The following is an 18,724-nucleotide window of genomic DNA, read 5'->3' on the forward strand; positions in this document are numbered from 1 at the left end:
TAATTATTATTAATCATTACGTAATTAATACTAAAGTGATTGCGGTTGGACCTACCCGCTACTATACCCCCTTCACTACCCCTATCCTATCCCTCCCTCTGTGGAAAGCCCATAAGCGATGACGTCATTTAGGAAACAGTAATCCTCTGGATCTTAGCGGCTATCAGCATCTGGGTTTCTATCTCTGCCTCGTGTGGTTTTCGAGCACTGTTTAACACTTGGCTCGCTCTCAAAAATGTCCTTGGGCCCTTTATACACAGAGAGCTAGACTCACCGCAATTGTTCAGGCTCAAAAGCTTTTTGGATTGATGCCTTAAAATTTGTGAGTGTACGCACTCGGTTTTTATGCAAATACAAGCTGTTTTTCACATTTGCTGGATTGTTTGCCTGCCTTCAGGGCAAGTTTTAATTTCTTTTCAAAGTAGATTGATGTTTTGCTTAGGGATAAATTCAGCATCTATTTCTTGTATAGTTCGCAGAATTGTTGAAAGAAATCGTTTGTATGATAAACAAAGTGTCAGTCACTCTAGATCGTTATCTCGGGTGAGTGGGTGGGTATCATTAGCGATGAGTGACTTCTAGAACGCACGTCTAGCGAACGTCAACTACCCTTTCTACCTACTTCCCGACAGCCACCGCAACTTCCGGTTCATCCGCGATAAATCGGTTTGAACGTAAATCCACTTCAAAAGGGACTGCACGCGCTTAGTGTACCGGGAGGAATTACTGTATGGAAGCTTGATTCAAGAAGCGCGTCCACGTTTAAAGAACACTACTCCTTGCTAACTCAAATGCTATCAGAGGGAATCGAAGCGTATTGTTAGGCGTTCACGAGGGTTTGACTTGCAACAAAAGCTAACAGCAGTGGGCAGTGTATCATCGAAATCGAGCGTACAGTTTTGTCTACTCAAAATTTGTGATGGAGTCCTAATAAAACGGTAGGCATTTCCTTTCCTTTATTCTACTAGTACGTAAAAGTGTCCGCATATTTTACTAGTGTATGTTAGGCGTGTTTTGCGGTGTGCTCGGCGTACAAGCGTCCTTTATTCGGCAATTGAACAGGACTGTCTTCAAGAGCTGATGAAATTTGCGCGCTAGAATTTTGCGGGAAATAACGTAGAAGTATCGCTATTTTTACACACAGGAATGGGCTCGTCGGCTCGAATAGCTCCCACTTTTGTAGATTAGATTGAAAAGCGATGCACGTCTGTTTGATTACCGTCTGCGACTAGAATGATAATATTTGGAAAGCAAACTTGTGAATAGCGGTGCTTGGTTTGCGCTGACCTTTGACAAGATTTGGATCTCGGCCCTAGAGTTCTGGTTTTCAATTTCAACAGGGTTTGGCAGAGATCGTTATACTCAAGAAACAATACGCCTGCAGCCATTGGTCAAACATTATCTGTTCCCTTTATCCAGTGTGGGTTTTCTAGTGCTTTAATAGCCCGCCATTCTGAGCACAACAGATAATTTACATGTGGCATTCGCCCGATCAAAGCTTCGACTCCTCTGCCTGTGATGTGTTTAGTTATTTTTATCTGCTGAGAAAACATACGTAAGTACGACGGTGTATTTTACCCTCACGGCTTGCCACAGATTATGCCATGCTTCCCGCTGAAATCGATCATGAAATGGGCAAACGGTGCCAAACTCTCGATCAATAGGGTTAGAACGTATCGAACGAAAACATCACAGGTCAATCCTTTTAATGGATTTATTTTATGTTTTGAAAATACCAGCTCTAATGTCCACACGTTACACCATTTCTATGTTATTTTTTTCGAGAGCGGTTTTTTTATAGGCAGTATATTGAAAAGCGAAGTCTCATTAAATTGAGCTTCATATACAAATATGTTTATGTGTGTTGGACCTGAACAACTATCTATTGTCTAGAGTTATAGGCTCATAGATCAACAAGAAAAGCTGTAAACCAAATAGAGGCGTCACAAAAATTGGGATATGAATATCGATTGGCGCGGAATACTAGATTATTTTTTTATGGATACGCGCCCAATTCACATAGCACTCCAGATCTTCCATATAATCGAGTGAACAGGTGCATTTCACTATACACCAATTATTTCCTACTTCAAGAACAAGCCGAGAATTTGAATGTCCTTGTCTCGTCGGCATGAATAATACAGCAACAGGAGGTAGCAAGAGAAAAACATCCTTCATTAAGAGAAAAACAATCTTACTGTCGGGGTTTAAATAGCATTCAGAATCATGATTGTTTTGATGACATAAGAACATGACAAGGACGATAAATTCATGAATCTCGTGAAATATTTTGATGAAAAAAAAAATATATAAAAAAACAGCACAACATTTGAATGCGTTTTTCTAGGATTTTGGAATAAGAAGTACAGGATTCTCGAAAAAGCGGCTGCCAGTATCAAAAAGCTTATATGTAACAACAATCAGTTCTTTGTGCCTAAACAACTTAATTAGAATTAAATAATTTTTTTATATAAAACCTTGTGTGGAATTTTATAATCCTCTTCAGTTCTGTATCTCCGTGTTGTGTTTTACGTCAGCCCACCGCTTTTATGGTTTTCAAGCTCTTTTTAATATTTGTATGATGACGCAGTGCGTCGACCTAAAATCCCTTGTATCTAGGTGTGGTTTTGAGGGTTTCCTGTTAGATTTCCTTCCGAGCTTTGTTGAAAATAATTAGATCGTTTATCACTTATGAAATCTAAACCATAATATTTGGATATCCTTCTCATAAAACATGAATTAATGTACTTCTGTAGAGTTTAAATGCCTTATCTCTGAATAATAAATCACAGCTTCTGATACTACCAGGGAAGCAAAAAGATGTGTGCGCGTTTTTTAAATTACACTTAAGTACAATTTCTTTACTTTACATATGGCTCCAATGAATATGCCTCAGGCTAAATTCAAACACACCGGAACATAACTCAAGCCTGATTGAGTCAAACTTATTAATTCACAAATACCACAGAGTAAGGGAGAATGGTACAAGCCAACCATTTGTATACCCATTTATTTCTGAATGGATTATTTCTGTGGTATTAACAAATTATCTTAATTCATCCTCCAGGTCTTGGGAGAGAAAATAAATAATAAAATCCTCCAACAAGACCTGACATGGCTCATGAGCACTACATCATTGTTACCACATGGAACATTCTCTGGGTGCTTTTTTCCATTTCTGCGCCCTTAGCAAGTATTGCAGGCATACTGACTCCTAAGTGGCTTGTTGGAACAATAGAATCTGGACGAACAAACTTATCACAACCATTGGCACCAGATGATCGGGGAACACCTTCAATAGGCATTATTAACCATTGCATTAGGTTTTCCGCTGTGATTGGTGGAAGGGAGAAGCTGACATGTATGTACTATGGGAATGAGTTTGGGGACATTGCCTGTGATGAGTGGAAAGCATCCATTGTCTTTCTGATGATTGGTACCGGAATACTTTCTGTGGTTGTCTTTATGGCATTAATTGGATTCTGTTTCCAAAGCTGTGGGAGAAAGTCATTGTTCCAAATAGGTGGGCTCATTCAAGCCATTGGAGGTAAGAATCTATATTGGCACTATAAACTTCTCTCCCTAACTCCTATACCATATGGATTGTTCTTTGTAACAATCTATATTGGTACAAGATTGAACACAATTTTACATTCAACATGGTGATTCAGAAGGCAGGGGCAAATAGCAAAAGTTAACTGCTCCTGCTGTCCTGCTGTATATCCCTATATAATTGAAATTGATTTAAACAGGAATGCAGGGATTTCATTAAGGCCCGGCAGCTGCCAGTCACAAGTACTGATTTTTTTTTCATGTGATAGAAGTCACGGTAAAGTGATTGCAAAATTCATGCTATGCAACAACGAAAGCACAATGGCGTCTATCACAGTACTTTAAACCAAAATTCTCTTATCTTTTACTGTACAATCATTTCCTGACATTAATTGGGTGTATATTGACTCGATATTGCTTAATGACATGATTTTACTATTTTGTTATGTTTTAGGATTGTTCCTTGTTATTGGTCTGGTACTATATCCTGCTGGCTGGGGCAACCGACGAGTAGAAAAGCTCTGTGCCATTAGATACCAAAAAGCTGACCCCTTTGTTATGAATGAATGTTCATTTGGCTGGGCTTTCTATGCTACCTTAGGGGCTACCATTGGTGCGTTTGTCTGTGCTTTCCTGGCCACACAGGCTGAGAAGTCAACATCAAGTGATAAAGTCCAGGACAAGATCTTAGAGGGACAGACATGCATTTGTCTTATTTAATCAGCCAATGTTAAAAAGTGGAGTACACAGTGAGAAATCCAAAAATTTGAGAATGACTGGAAGCCTATTGGGCCATAAGGATTCCTGTGTGCAGGATCAATAAAGAGTTTGGTGAAGGTGGGATTTAAGGACAATGCATTTATTTCACCCAAAGATGAGTGATTTTTAACAGAAAAGTACAGTCATGAAATGCTAAGCATTGTTTTGACTGAATAGCAAAATTGTAGATATTGAAAAATAATAAGTAAAATAGTGTTGCTGCCAGACAATGTGGTCCAGGTTAGTGGTATCAACACTTACAACTAACTTAACTGCACATTATAATAGACCCAGAGTTCCAAGATGGAACTTGTTATAAAGAAATGTTATGTTAGAAACCATAGTTACACTGCTATAAGCATAGGAGAAGAATGTGAGCATATTGTTGTGAAACAATTTGGTAAATAGGTTTTAAAGCCTGTTAAAAGGGATTGTTTTACAATGCCCAGGGAAGTTACCTAGGGATGGACCCAGGGTGTGGGTGCCCCCCCCCCACCCCACCCATCCACCCCATGCCAATTAGCAAATCCACTCTTATTAAAGTATATCAAAATACGCTGTGATTAAAATATTATGTGGTCTTCATATTATAGCTGTGTACTACAGTACATACCCTGGATAGAGAAGATATCCTGTCCAGCCAACTGTTTCAACAACCCCTTTAATCAAGCAATTTACCCCATTTCCCCACTTGTGAATACCAGTACATGTCAGTACTGGAAGAGTGTGTGTATTTAAAAAAAATGTAATTACTGTTTACTATATCCTTCAGCCAATAAAAATGTTGGGCAAAAAAATCTTAAACAATATGACACTAAATTGTTGTTGTTGTTTGTCATTATTAGGGTTAAATAAAACAAAACTACATTGCCTGCATCACCTGCAAGATTCTAATTATTCAGTGATAAATGTGCTTGATAACCTACTGGCATGTTTAATACTACAGCCAAAATTTTGGTCATATATACACTGCTGCTTACTACATGTATCATGGCTATGTTAGCTATCAAATTCAATTTCCTTTAGGCTGAGCCTCTTATATGTCTTGTACCCTTTTATCATGACCATACTGGGTGTTAGCTGTCAAATTCAATTTCCTTAAGGCTAAATTTCTTCAATGTCTCGTACCCTACTATCATAACCATACTAGTTGGCACCTCAGAGATGACGCTGGGAAGCATGCCTTTGGTCAACGCTAAAGCGCCTTCATTCCTAAGTAGGGATTTGAATGCCTGAGTTAATGATTTGCCTCCTTCAACCTGCAGAATAATCAAGAGGAGACTGAAGTATGTAAGATAACTGCTCAAATGACAATATACTACTGTACTGTAATGTCAAGCTGAATCATAGCTATCATAATCAAGACCAGAGAGAATGTATTTGTGTGGCATTACAGCTGAGATTAAGCTATTTGGGGCATTAATACCCTGAAGAGGGGAAGAGGAGAGATTTTGCTTTAAGACAACTAAATATTTTAAAGAATTTTTATATTGTAAGATAACTTTTCAGTCTTGTCCTTACATAACCACAAATTAACTCCCAAATCTAAGAAGCCTTTTTAAGCCTTTTATTTCTTTATTCCTTACTCCCCTCCCACACACATTTACACACCCAAAATGTCTCACTCATAGCCCCAACTTAATTTTTACACCTAGATAAAAGGTTTGACACTGGTGCAATATACTCTATAATTGTTTGCATCTTTTCAACTATATGCTTGGCAAGGTGAAGCCAGACTGTATCAACTGTAATCCCATCAAATATCAATCCCATTAATGAAATAAACCAACAAATGAGACCCACCTGTAAACGAACACGCATAATCTCAAGAGGATTACACAGTACAGCAGCTGTTACACCTGACAGCGCTCCCGATAGACCCTGGATTACAACATGGGGGCTACCACTAGGCGCATACTGACCAAACATCTCCAGATACAATCCATAGGAAGCCCACCAGATGCCGCTCCAAAAACTGCTATTAATAACAGACACAAGAAACCCACGATAGAATCCTGATATCCCATGTTCTTTATACACATTCCTCACCACTCGGAAAGCCACTGGGCGATAAACCCCTTTAGCCCTCCTTTTTCCAGTTCCCTCGACCATAAGTCTTTGGGCCATAACCTCCACCGGGTTCCCAAGTGATTGCTCAATAAGCGAGGCCAAACCACCAGCAATAAAGCCTCTAATTGCGACAGAGAACCCTGAGAGCTGTTCCCTGGTGACTTCATAGCTCGTGGAGTTGATATTGCCAGTAAGTAAGAATAGCTGACTTACTGCAAAACCCTTGTAAAGTCCCCTAAATCCTTCTAGGCGGATGATTTTTCTCAAGGCATCGATGGTGCCGTTGTAACGGATGTCAACTTTCTGCACTTGGAGTCGGGTCTTGACAAGATCAAATGGAAAGAGAGCTACGCCAAGCCCACCGTAAAAAGCAGTAGAGAGAGCGTAAAACTTGTATTTGTCCAAATGACTCCATTCTATTACCCGAACATGCTCTGGCATTCTTGGCGGCACCAAAGTTTTCGGTCTCTAACTCAGCCTCTTTGCAAACATGAAGAACGATTACTGGCACAATACAGGACCTCGAGACCCTCAAACTGCATTATCCTTTCTGTCTTAAATACATTACTCAAATTGAGGTATACCTCAAAAAAAGGGCCGAAATTACGTTTTCTGCATTACGTCCGCCATTTTGGAATATCAAGGCCCGAGCTGTATTGTGGGTAATACTAGATTGTCGAAGTGAAATCGGAATCATTCGGGTAACAATCGCTAGCACTCGTGTCGATAATCGTTCGTCTCTTTTGTTCAGAGTTCCTGTGTGGTACCCATCGCCATGATTATTAAATCGAGAATGTCGTGTTTATGTATTTTATCACTGCATCAGCTTTTATTGTGATGTAACTTTCTCAATATTATATAACCATCAGGTAGGTTGATGTGCTAGATTTATCCTCAAGCAGATAAATCAGGCTTTTTGCATTGTTTTTTAAAGCATTTTGAAATAGGAGCTGATTTTCCGAAATCAGACGGACTGAGCTTGAACTATAGTCAAAACAACGTTGAATGCTTCTTTTAGCACAAATACGGCAAATAGATCAGTTTACGTAGTGATATTATAAAGTAATTGTATTCTTAAATGCTTTGTTATGTCCCCTGATTCGCAGCCTTCAATCAATAATGCTGTCGCCAAACGCAAGCAACTTTGTGCCTCGTCAGCAGTCCACCAGGCAGCCTATGCCTAAATCATCACTTTCCCCATACGTGAAGGAGTTTGTGCCACTCTCCAAAATGAAACAGGAATCCACTGAAGAGCAGATTAAGCAGAAACCACCCGACACTTCACACATCAGGAAAGAGGATGCAAATAGGAAAGAGAACAATATTTCAACCGGAGATAGCCATGGAAAATTTCATCAAGATTTATCTAGTTGTCCTTCTTCTGGAAATACAAAATCGAGCGAGCAGAGGTGGATGTATGATAAATATCCCAGAGACGGGAGGGGGGTATCTGCAAAAACACAAGGGGCCATACATTATCCTGCTACTAAAAGAAACTGGAGAGATTGGCCAAAAGTGGAAGCTGGGGATAATCTATCAAATCGCGGTGCTAATAGCAGATTTGAAAATACCACTAAAATATCTGTGAACTTACAGCAAAAATCTAGTGCTTGGAATAGACCCTCAAACACATTAAGAATGGGTTTGCAAAGTGCGGAAAAGCAAACTGAGAGTGGAATTCATTTTGGGATAGGGAGAGGGAGAGGAAGTGCCTTGAGGGAAAAAGCCAAAGAAATAAAAAATCCTGGAGAAAAGTTGCAGAAGGTTGATGTAACCAAAACATCAAAGGAAGAAGGATCATGGAGACGAGACATGGGAGCAGCACAAGATAACTTAACCAAAACAAGTGGCAATAAGTCAGACGCTACAGCTGATGTCAAGAGTATTAATGGGAACATGGAAGATGAATGGACAGTAGTGAGTGGTAAAAAGAGGGATTCTAAAAGAGATGAAGTCAAGAATAAACATGAGGGTCATTTATCTTTTAACAGTGAACAATCATCCAAAATGGTAAAAAAAATAATGGAAAAGGTAGGTGATGATGAATCAACTAAAGGAGCGACTAAACAATTAAACAAACCTTTGATTGACCAGAGTGACACTAAAGGGATAATCAAGCAGGTTGCTGGGAAGAAATCCCCATTTTTGAAAAGGAAAGATAGACCAATTGTGTCAAAAGATGCTTGGGCAAGGCCCCAGGGGAGCAAAGATAATCCCAGAAATGCTGATCATTCAGAGACAAAAAAGAATAGACAGTACTTTGAAAATGCAAAGGGAGTTAAGGAAAGTTTGGATAAAACAGAGGAAAGGGATAATGTTGACATGAAAAGATGGGTGAAAGACAGAACTGCATCATCAGTGAAGGATGACAAAAATCATATTAAACCAAATTCCAAACAAGTTCCAATCTCTATTACAGTAAACAATAATAGGGATGCAAAAAAAATATTGAGTAAGGAGTCAAATTTGTCTCTTTCTGATATAACTGACATTCAGCCAAAGACACCGGTCTTTGTGAAAGAGGAGTTTCCAGATCTTAGTAATACTAAACAGGGTGAGAACCAGTCAACGCTGACGTCTGATTGGTTGTCAGGAGGCACCAGAATGCCTATCTTGTCATACAGTGCTGCTCTAAAGACAAAGCCTCAACCCAGGCAGGTGTGTATACAAAGAACTATTTCCATAAAGGGCCAACCACCCCCCTACGATGCATTGTTTGAATATTATTAAAGCCTAAAACCCTATCTACACTGACACTGCCAAAAACATATACCATACTGTCACAAATTTTGTTCCTGATAACCCAAAGATGTTACTCAACTATCCTAGAGACATTGTGTTCAAGTTTAGTCAGTAAAATATGCCTTTCAGAATTATTTGCCAATGTGAAAACACATTTCCCATCTCAATCTCATGACTGAATTAGTTAGGGCAGACAATGAACTAATTGTAGCAGAATTACTGTATCCCCATTGGAAAGAGAAAAAATTACCTTTGCTGTACCATAATTGCTGGAATAAGTGCCACTGCACTTTGCATGCTGCATTTTTCATTTCCAAAACGAGGCGTTCACTCAGCGGAAGAGCTTGTACGGTGGAAGCACTTATTTCTAGATTTTTGACTGTTGAAGGGAATTATTGAGGTTGAACCCAGTCCCCCATTTAGTTTTAGGAAATTTGAATTGAATTTGCTGATTCTGTAAATAGATTTTTGATGGTTAATCTAATATTGAGTATATTATTTCAAATTGATTATTTTACAAGGTATTTAAAAAATTTAGACAAAGAAATAAGTTCCAGAAGTTGATATTTACACATTTCTCCATCAAGCTGCCTGATTCAAGAGAAAAACCTGGAAGATCTTCAAGCCAAGGTTCCACAGAGCAGGAGATCCAGTCTGTGAAAAAGAAAAAGAAAAGGAAAAAGAAGAAAAAACCTACAGAAACAGAGGGTGAATCAAGTACTACCAAACAGCAGCCAATGCCAACCAAGAAGACAAAAGAACCATTGCAATTTGACCTGGGGATGTTTCTCTCGTCCGTGCAGGTACAGAGCTCATAATTTCTAATGCTTTGATAATTGTCTTTTATTTTGTATAAAAACACAGCATTGGTATTACTGATTATAGCCTACATGTAATTAAAAAAGGAAAACAAATTGTAATGTATGATGACAGGACCTGGCCTATTGTAATATCCATTTTCAGTCAGACAAGAGCTACATTTAGCAAAAACATACTGATCAGAAGAAGAATTTGAATGCCATGATTGACATACACCCAAAACTAGTGGCAACTCATAAATGAAAGGCACAGTGTGTACGTGTGACTCAAAATGAGTATAAAACCCCCGTTGTTGGTAAAATAAATGGTGCTTAAGTATCACAAAATAATTTGATGATAAAAAAACTGAAAGATAACCACTTTTAACAAACACTGACTGGCAACTTGCAAAGCTGCAGGTTCTATATTATCTGGGAAATGACCTACAGAATTAAGGCAATGAGTAAAATTAACTGATAAATGTACAGTATTGTGGTAATTTTCAGAGTGCATTCATTATTCAATGGGATAATTTGGATGTTTTTATTTAGTTTCAGGAGGTGCGCACTAAAGATAGAAAAGAGAAACAAGTAAAGAAAGCAGTAGTTGCTGGCACTTTGCCAACTCAATTTGCTAATTCTGCTGCTGGACTGTCAAAGGGTGTGCCCCAGAGTGCCAAGCCTGGTCCCCCTGTGAAGGTGAACATCTCTGCCTATCGGGCTCGTTATGATAGCATGTGACATAAAATTGTCTTAGCTCTGATTGGTTGGCTGTGCTTTTGATAAAAAAAAAGGCAGTCATTTAAGAATGTAGTATTCCACAATATGGCTGGTATTACATCACTCATTGCTCCAGGGCAAGAGGTAGATTCTAAATGCTTTTCTTTGGCAAACCCCCTATGCACTTCAAGGGTGATGAAAGGGTGTCAGTGTTTTTTGTAGCATTTTACATATTGGTGCAAAGAGAAGTCTTTATTATTGAAGGATACACCAAATTGCTTGAATGTAATATGGAATGAAACTAAAATTCCTTTGCAATATAGCTGAGAGGCCCAATAACTAATGATCCTAGGTCACATGTCATAAATTATGTTACACTTCTAAATTATACATTTTTTTCCAGGTATTCCACAACATGCTTGACTCTACGGCACCAGTTATCAAGAGGGGCAAAGAAAGAGAAGTTCCCAAAAAGAAAAAGCCAAGTGCTTTAAAGAGAGTAAGTCAAAGTTATCATTCGAGCTTCTTTGAAATTTCTCATCCTTGATTTGCTATATTCTCTTATCATATTGGACGTTATCCCCAATTAGATCATTCTAAAAGAGCGAGAGGAGAAAAAGAAGGAGCGAGAAAATGCAGAGCATGAGAAAACAGATGACGGAGATGCTTCTGGTGCTGAAATTGCCAGGTAGAGATCTGACAAATCAACAACAAATAACCAGCTAAATTCTGTTACCGCTCCCCCCAAAAAGTATCATTTATAGTGACTGATAAAGGTGATTAAAAAGTGGGTGAACCTATAAAAAGGTAAAGTGTCCATTTAGGCATAGTGGGTGTGGTTCTGTGGTAAATGCATGACTTTTTTTTGATTTGCAGCTCAAATGTAGAGATGGCAGATGAGGAGATAAAAGACCAGGTGGAGCCTCCTAACACCTGTACCACCCAAGAGGAGGAACAAGGTATACCCTGAAGTGTCTCTTTCTTACGGTTACATCAGGGGTGTAACCGGAATTTATCCAGAGTGTTACTAATTTACACACTAGGCCTTAGCTTTTACATTGTCTTATGTTCCTTGTAATTTTTTGGTCAATTCAGATACTATTCCATGCCACATTGATGTTGGTAGATATGGCTTTGAATATGTACAGTAGTTGTCATTGCATAGAAATACTCATTCAGTGAAATGAATTATACTTTCTTTGAAGGCAAGCCTAATGATGCACTAAGCTTGAGTACTCCCTCTGATGGAGAGGTCAAGGCCAAGCTTCATAGCCGACGATTTAGAGAGTGAGTCTGACATTCCATCCATGTACTTTTTTCTTATTCTACAAAATTTGGCTGTTACAGGCAGGAAAAACTTTGTTAGATAACCAGTTAATTGTCAATGAGGCCCACATGTGCGAGTTTTGCGGACCCCCTTTTTTACCATTCTCCAAATGAAGACCATACAAACCTATTTTTCAAGTGAACCCTCAAAATTTATCAAATGACACCCTCCTCAATAGCATAAATGTCTGCCAGGGCACTGGAGTGATTGAGAATTTTGTATGTTTGGTATCTGCAGCTACTGTGACCAAGTTCTTGATAAGGAGCTCAACACAGTCACACTCAAGCTGCTCAGTGAGTTAGTGCGCTTTCAGGACAGGGTATACTTCAAAGACCCTGAAAAGGTATAGCACAATCATATATTACTATTATTGATCATCTGCATACAATACATACCCAGCCTGCACCACTCATTATACACTCATTGAGACTGGATTTGATTATGGACTTAACCTTTAAACTTTCTTACAAGTACTCAACTATAAAAGAATTATGGACCCTTTTTGGGTTTCAAAAGGGGTAGGGTGATATGACATGTCATAGCCTTGTCATATCTTGGTTCACATCGTCAGTGCTCTTTTATAATACATTAGTCTGTGGCTTTCTACTTTCAAAATACTACTGCCTAGTCAAACCACAATAGTGAATTATCGTCAATGCTGCTTTCGGAGTAATAAATGTTCAATACATTCGTAGGAGTGCCTAAGTGGCAACTATAGCGGAATGCCAAGGAATAAGTCTTACACATAACCCCCTATCATATCTTGGTCTGTCGAGAAGCAGCCCGAGACAACCAGACAAATCTTTATTTACTAGTCAAAATAGTGCTTAGCACAAGAGCTGGAAGGAAAGCATATCCGTTATCACTCACACTTTCAAACATCTCATTTCCTACCAGGCGAAAGCAAAAAGAAGATATGTAGTGGGGCTACGGGAAGTCACGAAGCATTTGAAGCTGAAGAAAATAAAATGTGTCATACTCTCGCCGAATATTGAGCAGATAAAATCAGCAGGTATTTTTTTTTCCTGTGCGCTCATTGCTAGGCCATTCTATTGTGGCTGCATATCTAAGAAACAAGCATCCCTCATTACGTCCTCCTAAAGTATCAGTCTTCGCGAGACTAGCATCGCTCTTGATTAGTAATAAATAATGTGCTTGTCGTTTACAGGTGGACTTGATGATGCTCTCCACAACATTATCAGCCTCGCGCACACCAATGGGATTCCTGTGGTATTCTCTCTTCGCCGCCAGATCTTGGGCCGAGCAGTGTGTAAGAAGGTCCCAGTGAGCGCTGTGGGGATTTTCAATTACGATGGGGCACAGGTAAGGAATGGAATGATCATTTTGAAGAACTGTACTGTGAAGTGTACCTGTGTCGCTACATAGAGGAAAATAATCTGGGTTTTTTTATATACTATGATATCGCCAAAAAATGAGAAAGTTTTCGATTTTGGCAAACTTGCGTTCAAAATTTGAACGTGTTTAGATTCGACGCAATTGGCCACAAGTCACTGCAAGCTGATGGCCAAACGAGACGCAAGTTGGCACAAATAGCGAAACTTGTGTTTCGTTTGGCGAGGGGTAGTCCAGTTTTTTGAACTCTCGGGTAGACGGAAGCCGTAGAGACTGATCTCTTGTATGATACAAGAGCTCAGTTTCTGGAATGTAGGCGGCTTCTCTAGTAAGTCAAGTGCGTGCGGAGGCTCATGATATTTTACGAAATAGGTCATAATTGAAAGAGCCTTTTTGGCCGCCATCCTAGCAAAATACCAGCTGTCGGAAAGCATCCGTTTCCATAAGGCTGTTTTAGTGACTTTTTTTTGTGTTTTTTTTTTTCATTTTGGATTTGGTGAATATCGTATAAAATTATGTTTTACATGGTTATTTTTGGGATATGTCTGCTTTATTTGTCTTCAAGGCTCTTAATTCTGTGCATAACGAGAAGCAAGGGGCAAAGGGTTATATTAAACCAACCAAATGAATTTTTTTACAGGATTTGTTTAAGAACCTGATGGAGCTGACCGAGAACGGTCGTAAGGTGTATGCTGAACGCTGGAATGCGGCCCAAGAGGCATTGCGGGAGGAACTCGACAATGAGCATCCGGTGACCTCATGCAATACCGAGCAAGGCGGGACACAGGAAACCAAAGATTCCAGGGCGAGCGATGGGGAACATTATGATGATGGCGAAGCGGGTGATCGAAGCGAGTCTGGGGAAGAGTCGGAGGGTGTGACGTCAGAGCATCCAATGACGTCATGCGATACCGATGAAGGCGGGACGCAGGAAGACCAGGCGTCAAGGGAGAGTGATTGGGTGCACCCAGATGACGTTGGCGAGTCAGACGAAAAATGCGTGACCCCAGGACATCCCCAGGCAGAACCCAGACCACAGGTAGCCCAAGAGTCAAGAGAAATCGAGGAGCTTCAATTGGATGATGGGGAAGGCTACGAGAAATCACAAGGTGCGACCACGAAAATGCCTTTAGCTGTGAGAGAACTAAACACGGCAGAATATACTACTGGTAATTATTGTTCTGGGATCGGAAAGGCATGTCCGGGGGAGATGCCCGATAATACAGCAACCGCTAGTAAGGCGACTGAATGCACTCTAGAGGATATCACATCTGATGACGAAAATGCTTTGTAAAGCATTGAAACGATGCAGTTGTGATGGGTCCAAGGAGGCTAAAGCAATTAAAAAAAGGACCACTTCTTGTAATAAATATTAATGATTCTGGAAGTATGGGATGTTTAAAGGGAAGTCTTATTCGGCCAGGTAGTATGGGCAGAGCTGTACAACACCAACCCCCTCCCATCGGGCTTGTTTCACCTCGTCCTTGCGCCGACCACTGCACCAGTCACGAGAATAACAACCGGGAATCCTTAAACTCGAGGTTGATCGTTGTAAAAAAAATTCAATGCATTGGGTATATTGGGAAATCAGAAGTGCTTTATAGAATAAATTTTGTTTTATTTTGTACAAAAAATAAAAAGATTATATTATGCGATGTGTATGTGTTTTTTTTATCAAAAGTTGGTATAAATATATAAATGTTTATAAATGTAATTGTGTGATTCCAAAGAAGATCCAACCCACCTATTAAGAGTCCGCCTTGAAAGACTCCCCCACCCGAATTACCGTCTTCAGAACCTATGCGCATAATGGTGGAATGGAATATGGATATGGATCTTTCTTGGAATTAAACAGTGCCTATCCCTGTTTTGTGTCGTCGTGTCTGGAAGGAGATTGTGCAACATTTCCAGCTTGCTGCAGCTGCAGCATTTTGTGCTGAATTTTTACTATTTTCGCCTGGAATCTTAATATCCTCTCTTGTAATCTCAGCACTTCCTTCACCACCTCGGGGTCATGTGATCTCGTTACGTCCGTATGCTGCGCAGCCCTTTGGAAAGGATGATTGATTTGGATAGCGGTGTGCCGAAGTCGTCCCGAATGACTTTCGGATGCTACCGAAATCCTACTAGGAATTCTCGGCTCTTCCATTATTGGTGAGCTACAGCCCATTGGAATATCGATAGCAGCTCGTGCCGTATCGTCCGCACGACTAATCTCTTGATCGATCGAGAAGTCATCGATTTCTTTTACACTTTTAGCGATTTCCTCCGGAACTTTATGTACGGTAACTTCCGCAGATTTCAGTTCTTTTCTAGGAGATACAAATGGAGATTTTTTATGAACAGTTCGACTATTTTTCCGAGGCGATATAGATTGCTCTGAGTGTTGAATATCCTTTTTTGGAGATGCTACAGTCTTTAGAGAGGCCTCCTCGAGAGGCGATATAGATTTCTTCGGTGTCGAAGATTCGGATTGTCTTGCAACTTTCCGAGGCGATACCGATGAGGCATCGGGATTAATTCCAATATCTTTAATGGCGGATACACGCCGCTTTAGTTCCGAAGATTCGAAAATCTGAGGTGATGCATTCTTATCTTGTAAAGATGGTTTACTCTTCTTTTCCCGGATATCTTGGAAGTCTTTTTTAAGCTGTGCGACGCTTGGCCGTCTAGCGGACGGTTTTCGAGGCGCCCCGGGCTCTAACCCAAAAAAGTCTCCCCAAGATTTTCTTATCAGTGGCGCTACTAGCGTCCATATAAACACAAGACAGCAGATGAAACTCGACGCCATCTGAACCCACACGGCGGCCCAGTTCTTGATGAGCTTTTTAAAGTCGGCGGATTCATCCGGGCTGTGCCAGTTAGTTAGGACCATCATGAGGTGTAGAGACGCCAGGAAGAGGATAAAGTGGAACACGCTATAGCTATACGCAATGTCCTCGTCTTCCTCCTCTCCCTCGGCCTCTACATCTCGCTTCGCCTTCTTGCGTCGCTTTCTATTTAGACCGATACTATGGCGTAAGTGCTCGGGGTTGTCGGCCAAAGACATGCCTAGCTTACCGAGCTGTGAGGTGCTTGCCCGTACTGTGCACGCGAAGGTTAACAACGCGAACGTCAAGATGGAGCCGAACACTGCCTGCCCGTTCACGCCAGAGGCCTTGTCGTACTCTAGGATGACGTCGCCTAGAGGATTACACGTCCTGTCGGGTTGCGATGACAGCGTGTTCCACGTCAAGTACATGGTGTAAATTGTCACTACAGACGACTGGAGTAGACCTGACCCAGTCGCCTCACGTTGGACTTGGGGTAGGATAGATATAACGCTTGCAAGCCCGCAGTGCGCCACGTTAAAACTGATATAAAAAGTGTTTGCTTTGCACTGCGCCATGTCGGTAGGATTTGTGAACGACATAAAGAGAAAGGAGGCACAGCCTAGTGATATACAGTACATCAGGGCCGTGGCGAACGCCAGCGCGAAGAACCAGCACTTGGTGTTCAACACATCTATCTTCTCGGCCCAGCTTGCGCTCCAAGAGTGCCCGAAGTCAATAACTAGAACTATCTGTAGCAGTATAAACATGAAGCCGCCAGTAAGCCCGACGTACATCCATACCATGCCGAACATTTTAGTGAAGGGTATGTAGAAAGCAACTATAAGCAACAGCGATAAAAAAGAAAGCTTGATGTACCAGAAGCCATTGTGAATCCGCGCGCGAAATTGCTTGGTCGAGCTGACATTGTACGTTAGAATACTGAGTAGAAAATAGAAAACAGTCATAGCGAAGTAGATCCTGTACGCCGCAGAGTACCCCACTAAGGAGTCACACATACGGGGGGAGGTGACCGTATCGCATAGATACGGGATCTTTCCAATATAGTACCGCATATCCGGCACCAGAGTGATAAAACTGAGCAAGTTACCGACGCAGAGAAAAAGGACGTAGAAGAACCGAGAACGCGCACCCTGATTGCCTTGCTTTCTCCGGCAGAGTAGACCGCACGCCGCTGACCCAGCACAGCAGGCTATCTCACTCGCTACTTCCGCCAAGCCTAGCGTCTGTAGGGCTGCTCCCATAGAAACCCATGAAGGGCTCGCACGTGACCACCGCTAGACCGGAAGTAACGCAATGCGACCCTTGTACTTTCTCTATCCAAACTGCGCGCAAAGTTGCTGGGTGTATTGCTATCGCTTGGGTAAACTCTTGCGATTTTGTGATTTACACGTATTTAGTCTTCTTTGAGATGTGTGCTACCCTCTTGGATCCTTGTCGATCTTGTTTTAAGATCGACTATATATTATGGAATCCCGATTCACAAAATATGATGAAAAGAGAAATAAACATCCTAGGGTAGCTGGATTATCTGCGATGTTTCTTGTTGCTTACAGCTAAGCTAAGCGACTGAACTTGACTTGAACCGACTAGTAGCTTGTCAGTGATCGTACACAATGCTGCAATCCTGCAGGCAAATCTTCCCGCCGCTCATCTGTGCGCACCAGATTTCCACCAACCTAATCTCACTGAATGCATTTATACGGCGAAGCGCAGTTTCAAATCCGGATTGATGGAATTGCAGATAATTCCGTTATAAACTTTGCTTGTCAAATGCAAAGTTGAATCATCAATCTTCCGTCTTCCAAAACTTGTCTCTCACTTCCGACCTTTGCTCCAAAGATGTAATTCAAGATATTCAACCCACGTTTCTTCCTGCAGCAAATTTCCTTAATTTTCCCGTCTTTTACAGAGCAAACTTCTAGACATTTGCGAAAATCCCTTTCTTCCTTCTTTCTGCACACGCCCTGTTGAGACTCTTCGCTTCAAAGAGTTTTTTTCGCCCGTGATCATTTGTCGTGAATGTGGATATTACGCCAATGATAAGAGCAGGTGGCGTGGCGTGAGTGTCTGCTTCAGTGTATTATGAAAGTTCGCGCACCTGCCCGTCACCATAGCGACCGGCAAAAATGGCGGGAAACCGTGGGGTCGAGAGCAAGATGTAAATAATTAACTAATTGATTGTAAAGGTTAGTAAATTTATCCCAGTTAATATCCCAATAAGGCTAATTACCCACCTTTGCATATCTGAAATGTTCGTAATTTTTTACAAGAATTTGCTTACGGGAAATTTTTGCACTAAATTTGTCAAAAATTGCGATACCAAAATATTTTTCGCAAAAAATAAACATTGGTTATATAAAACTAAATGAAAAATGCTGTTGAAACATTATTTTTACGGAAACTCTTTGCCTGTTTACGTTTCTCACAAGACTCTTCTCGGACATTTCTTCTACAGATATATTGCAAAGTTTTGGTAATGTTTTTCATCCCTATTTTCTATTTTCAAGAAAACGCAAAAAAATAATTGAGCGCGAGTCTCTCAGGTTCATTTAGATCTTAAAGTTATTTTC

At 40.6% G+C, this 18,724-nt stretch overlaps 4 protein-coding genes across 6 annotated transcripts; 2 read left to right on the plus strand and 2 right to left on the minus strand.

The window, feature by feature from the left end:
• The first annotated feature begins 635 nt into the window (after positions 1-635).
• LOC5504073 (LHFPL tetraspan subfamily member 2a protein) lies at positions 636-4,317 on the plus strand. 2 transcript variants are annotated; one of them, XM_048724678.1, is made up of 4 exons: positions 636-938; positions 1,341-1,555; positions 3,068-3,547; positions 4,007-4,317. In XM_048724678.1, the coding sequence occupies exons 3-4, from the start codon at positions 3,115-3,117 to the stop codon at positions 4,270-4,272; spliced, it is 699 nt and encodes a 232-aa protein (XP_048580635.1). In that variant the 5' UTR covers positions 636-938; positions 1,341-1,555; positions 3,068-3,114; the 3' UTR covers positions 4,273-4,317. The 2 variants fall into 2 exon arrangements, with proteins under 2 accessions (XP_048580635.1, XP_048580634.1); XM_048724677.1 differs by lacking the exon at positions 1,341-1,555 and having other exon boundaries at positions 637-938.
• On the minus strand, positions 3,875-7,021 carry LOC5504074 (solute carrier family 25 member 44). Of its 2 annotated transcripts, none has more exons than XM_001624974.3 (2): positions 6,115-7,019; positions 3,875-5,570 (listed from the first exon to the last, which is right to left on the minus strand). In XM_001624974.3, exons 1-2 carry the CDS (start codon positions 6,820-6,822, stop codon positions 5,388-5,390), a joined length of 891 nt encoding a protein of 296 aa, XP_001625024.2. In that variant the 5' UTR covers positions 6,823-7,019; the 3' UTR covers positions 3,875-5,387. The 2 variants fall into 2 exon arrangements, with proteins under 2 accessions (XP_001625024.2, XP_032228242.2); XM_032372351.2 differs by having other exon boundaries at positions 5,370-5,523; positions 6,115-7,021.
• An 87-nt stretch (positions 7,022-7,108) lies between these two features.
• On the plus strand, positions 7,109-14,614 carry LOC5504091. The gene is made up of 12 exons (XM_001624957.3): positions 7,109-7,250; positions 7,488-9,039; positions 9,711-9,926; positions 10,473-10,619; positions 11,044-11,139; positions 11,231-11,328; positions 11,517-11,599; positions 11,846-11,927; positions 12,205-12,310; positions 12,865-12,979; positions 13,136-13,290; positions 13,961-14,614. The coding sequence occupies exons 2-12, from the start codon at positions 7,501-7,503 to the stop codon at positions 14,612-14,614; spliced, it is 3,291 nt and encodes a 1,096-aa protein (XP_001625007.3). The 5' UTR covers positions 7,109-7,250; positions 7,488-7,500.
• A 547-nt stretch (positions 14,615-15,161) lies between these two features.
• Positions 15,162-18,609, minus strand: LOC5504092 (probable serine incorporator). The gene has a single exon (XM_001624975.3). It carries the CDS (start codon positions 17,393-17,395, stop codon positions 15,179-15,181), a length of 2,217 nt encoding a protein of 738 aa, XP_001625025.3. The 5' UTR covers positions 17,396-18,609; the 3' UTR covers positions 15,162-15,178.
• Between the last annotated feature and the right edge of the window lie 115 nt (positions 18,610-18,724).

This window comes from Nematostella vectensis, chromosome 3 (assembly GCF_932526225.1).
Source record: "Nematostella vectensis chromosome 3, jaNemVect1.1, whole genome shotgun sequence".
Lineage (NCBI taxonomy): Eukaryota > Metazoa > Cnidaria > Anthozoa > Actiniaria > Edwardsiidae > Nematostella > Nematostella vectensis.

Excerpts from the sequence above, each read along its gene's own strand:
- LOC5504073 (XM_048724678.1), top strand. The coding sequence starts at position 3,115 with ATGGCTCATGAGCACTACATCATTGTTACCACATGGAACATTCTCTGG. Across the intron at positions 3,548-4,006 it reads GCTCATTCAAGCCATTGGAG|GATTGTTCCTTGTTATTGGT; the intron begins GTAAGAATCTAT and ends GTTATGTTTTAG.
- LOC5504074 (XM_001624974.3), bottom strand. The coding sequence starts at position 6,822 with ATGCCAGAGCATGTTCGGGTAATAGAATGGAGTCATTTGGACAAATAC. Across the intron at positions 5,571-6,114 it reads TTATGCGTGTTCGTTTACAG|GTTGAAGGAGGCAAATCATT; the intron begins GTGGGTCTCATT and ends ATTATTCTGCAG.
- LOC5504091 (XM_001624957.3), top strand. The coding sequence starts at position 7,501 with ATGCTGTCGCCAAACGCAAGCAACTTTGTGCCTCGTCAGCAGTCCACC. Across the intron at positions 9,040-9,710 it reads CAAAGCCTCAACCCAGGCAG|CTGCCTGATTCAAGAGAAAA; the intron begins GTGTGTATACAA and ends TTCTCCATCAAG. Across the intron at positions 9,927-10,472 it reads TGTTTCTCTCGTCCGTGCAG|TTTCAGGAGGTGCGCACTAA; the intron begins GTACAGAGCTCA and ends GTTTTTATTTAG.
- LOC5504092 (XM_001624975.3), bottom strand. The coding sequence starts at position 17,395 with ATGGGAGCAGCCCTACAGACGCTAGGCTTGGCGGAAGTAGCGAGTGAG.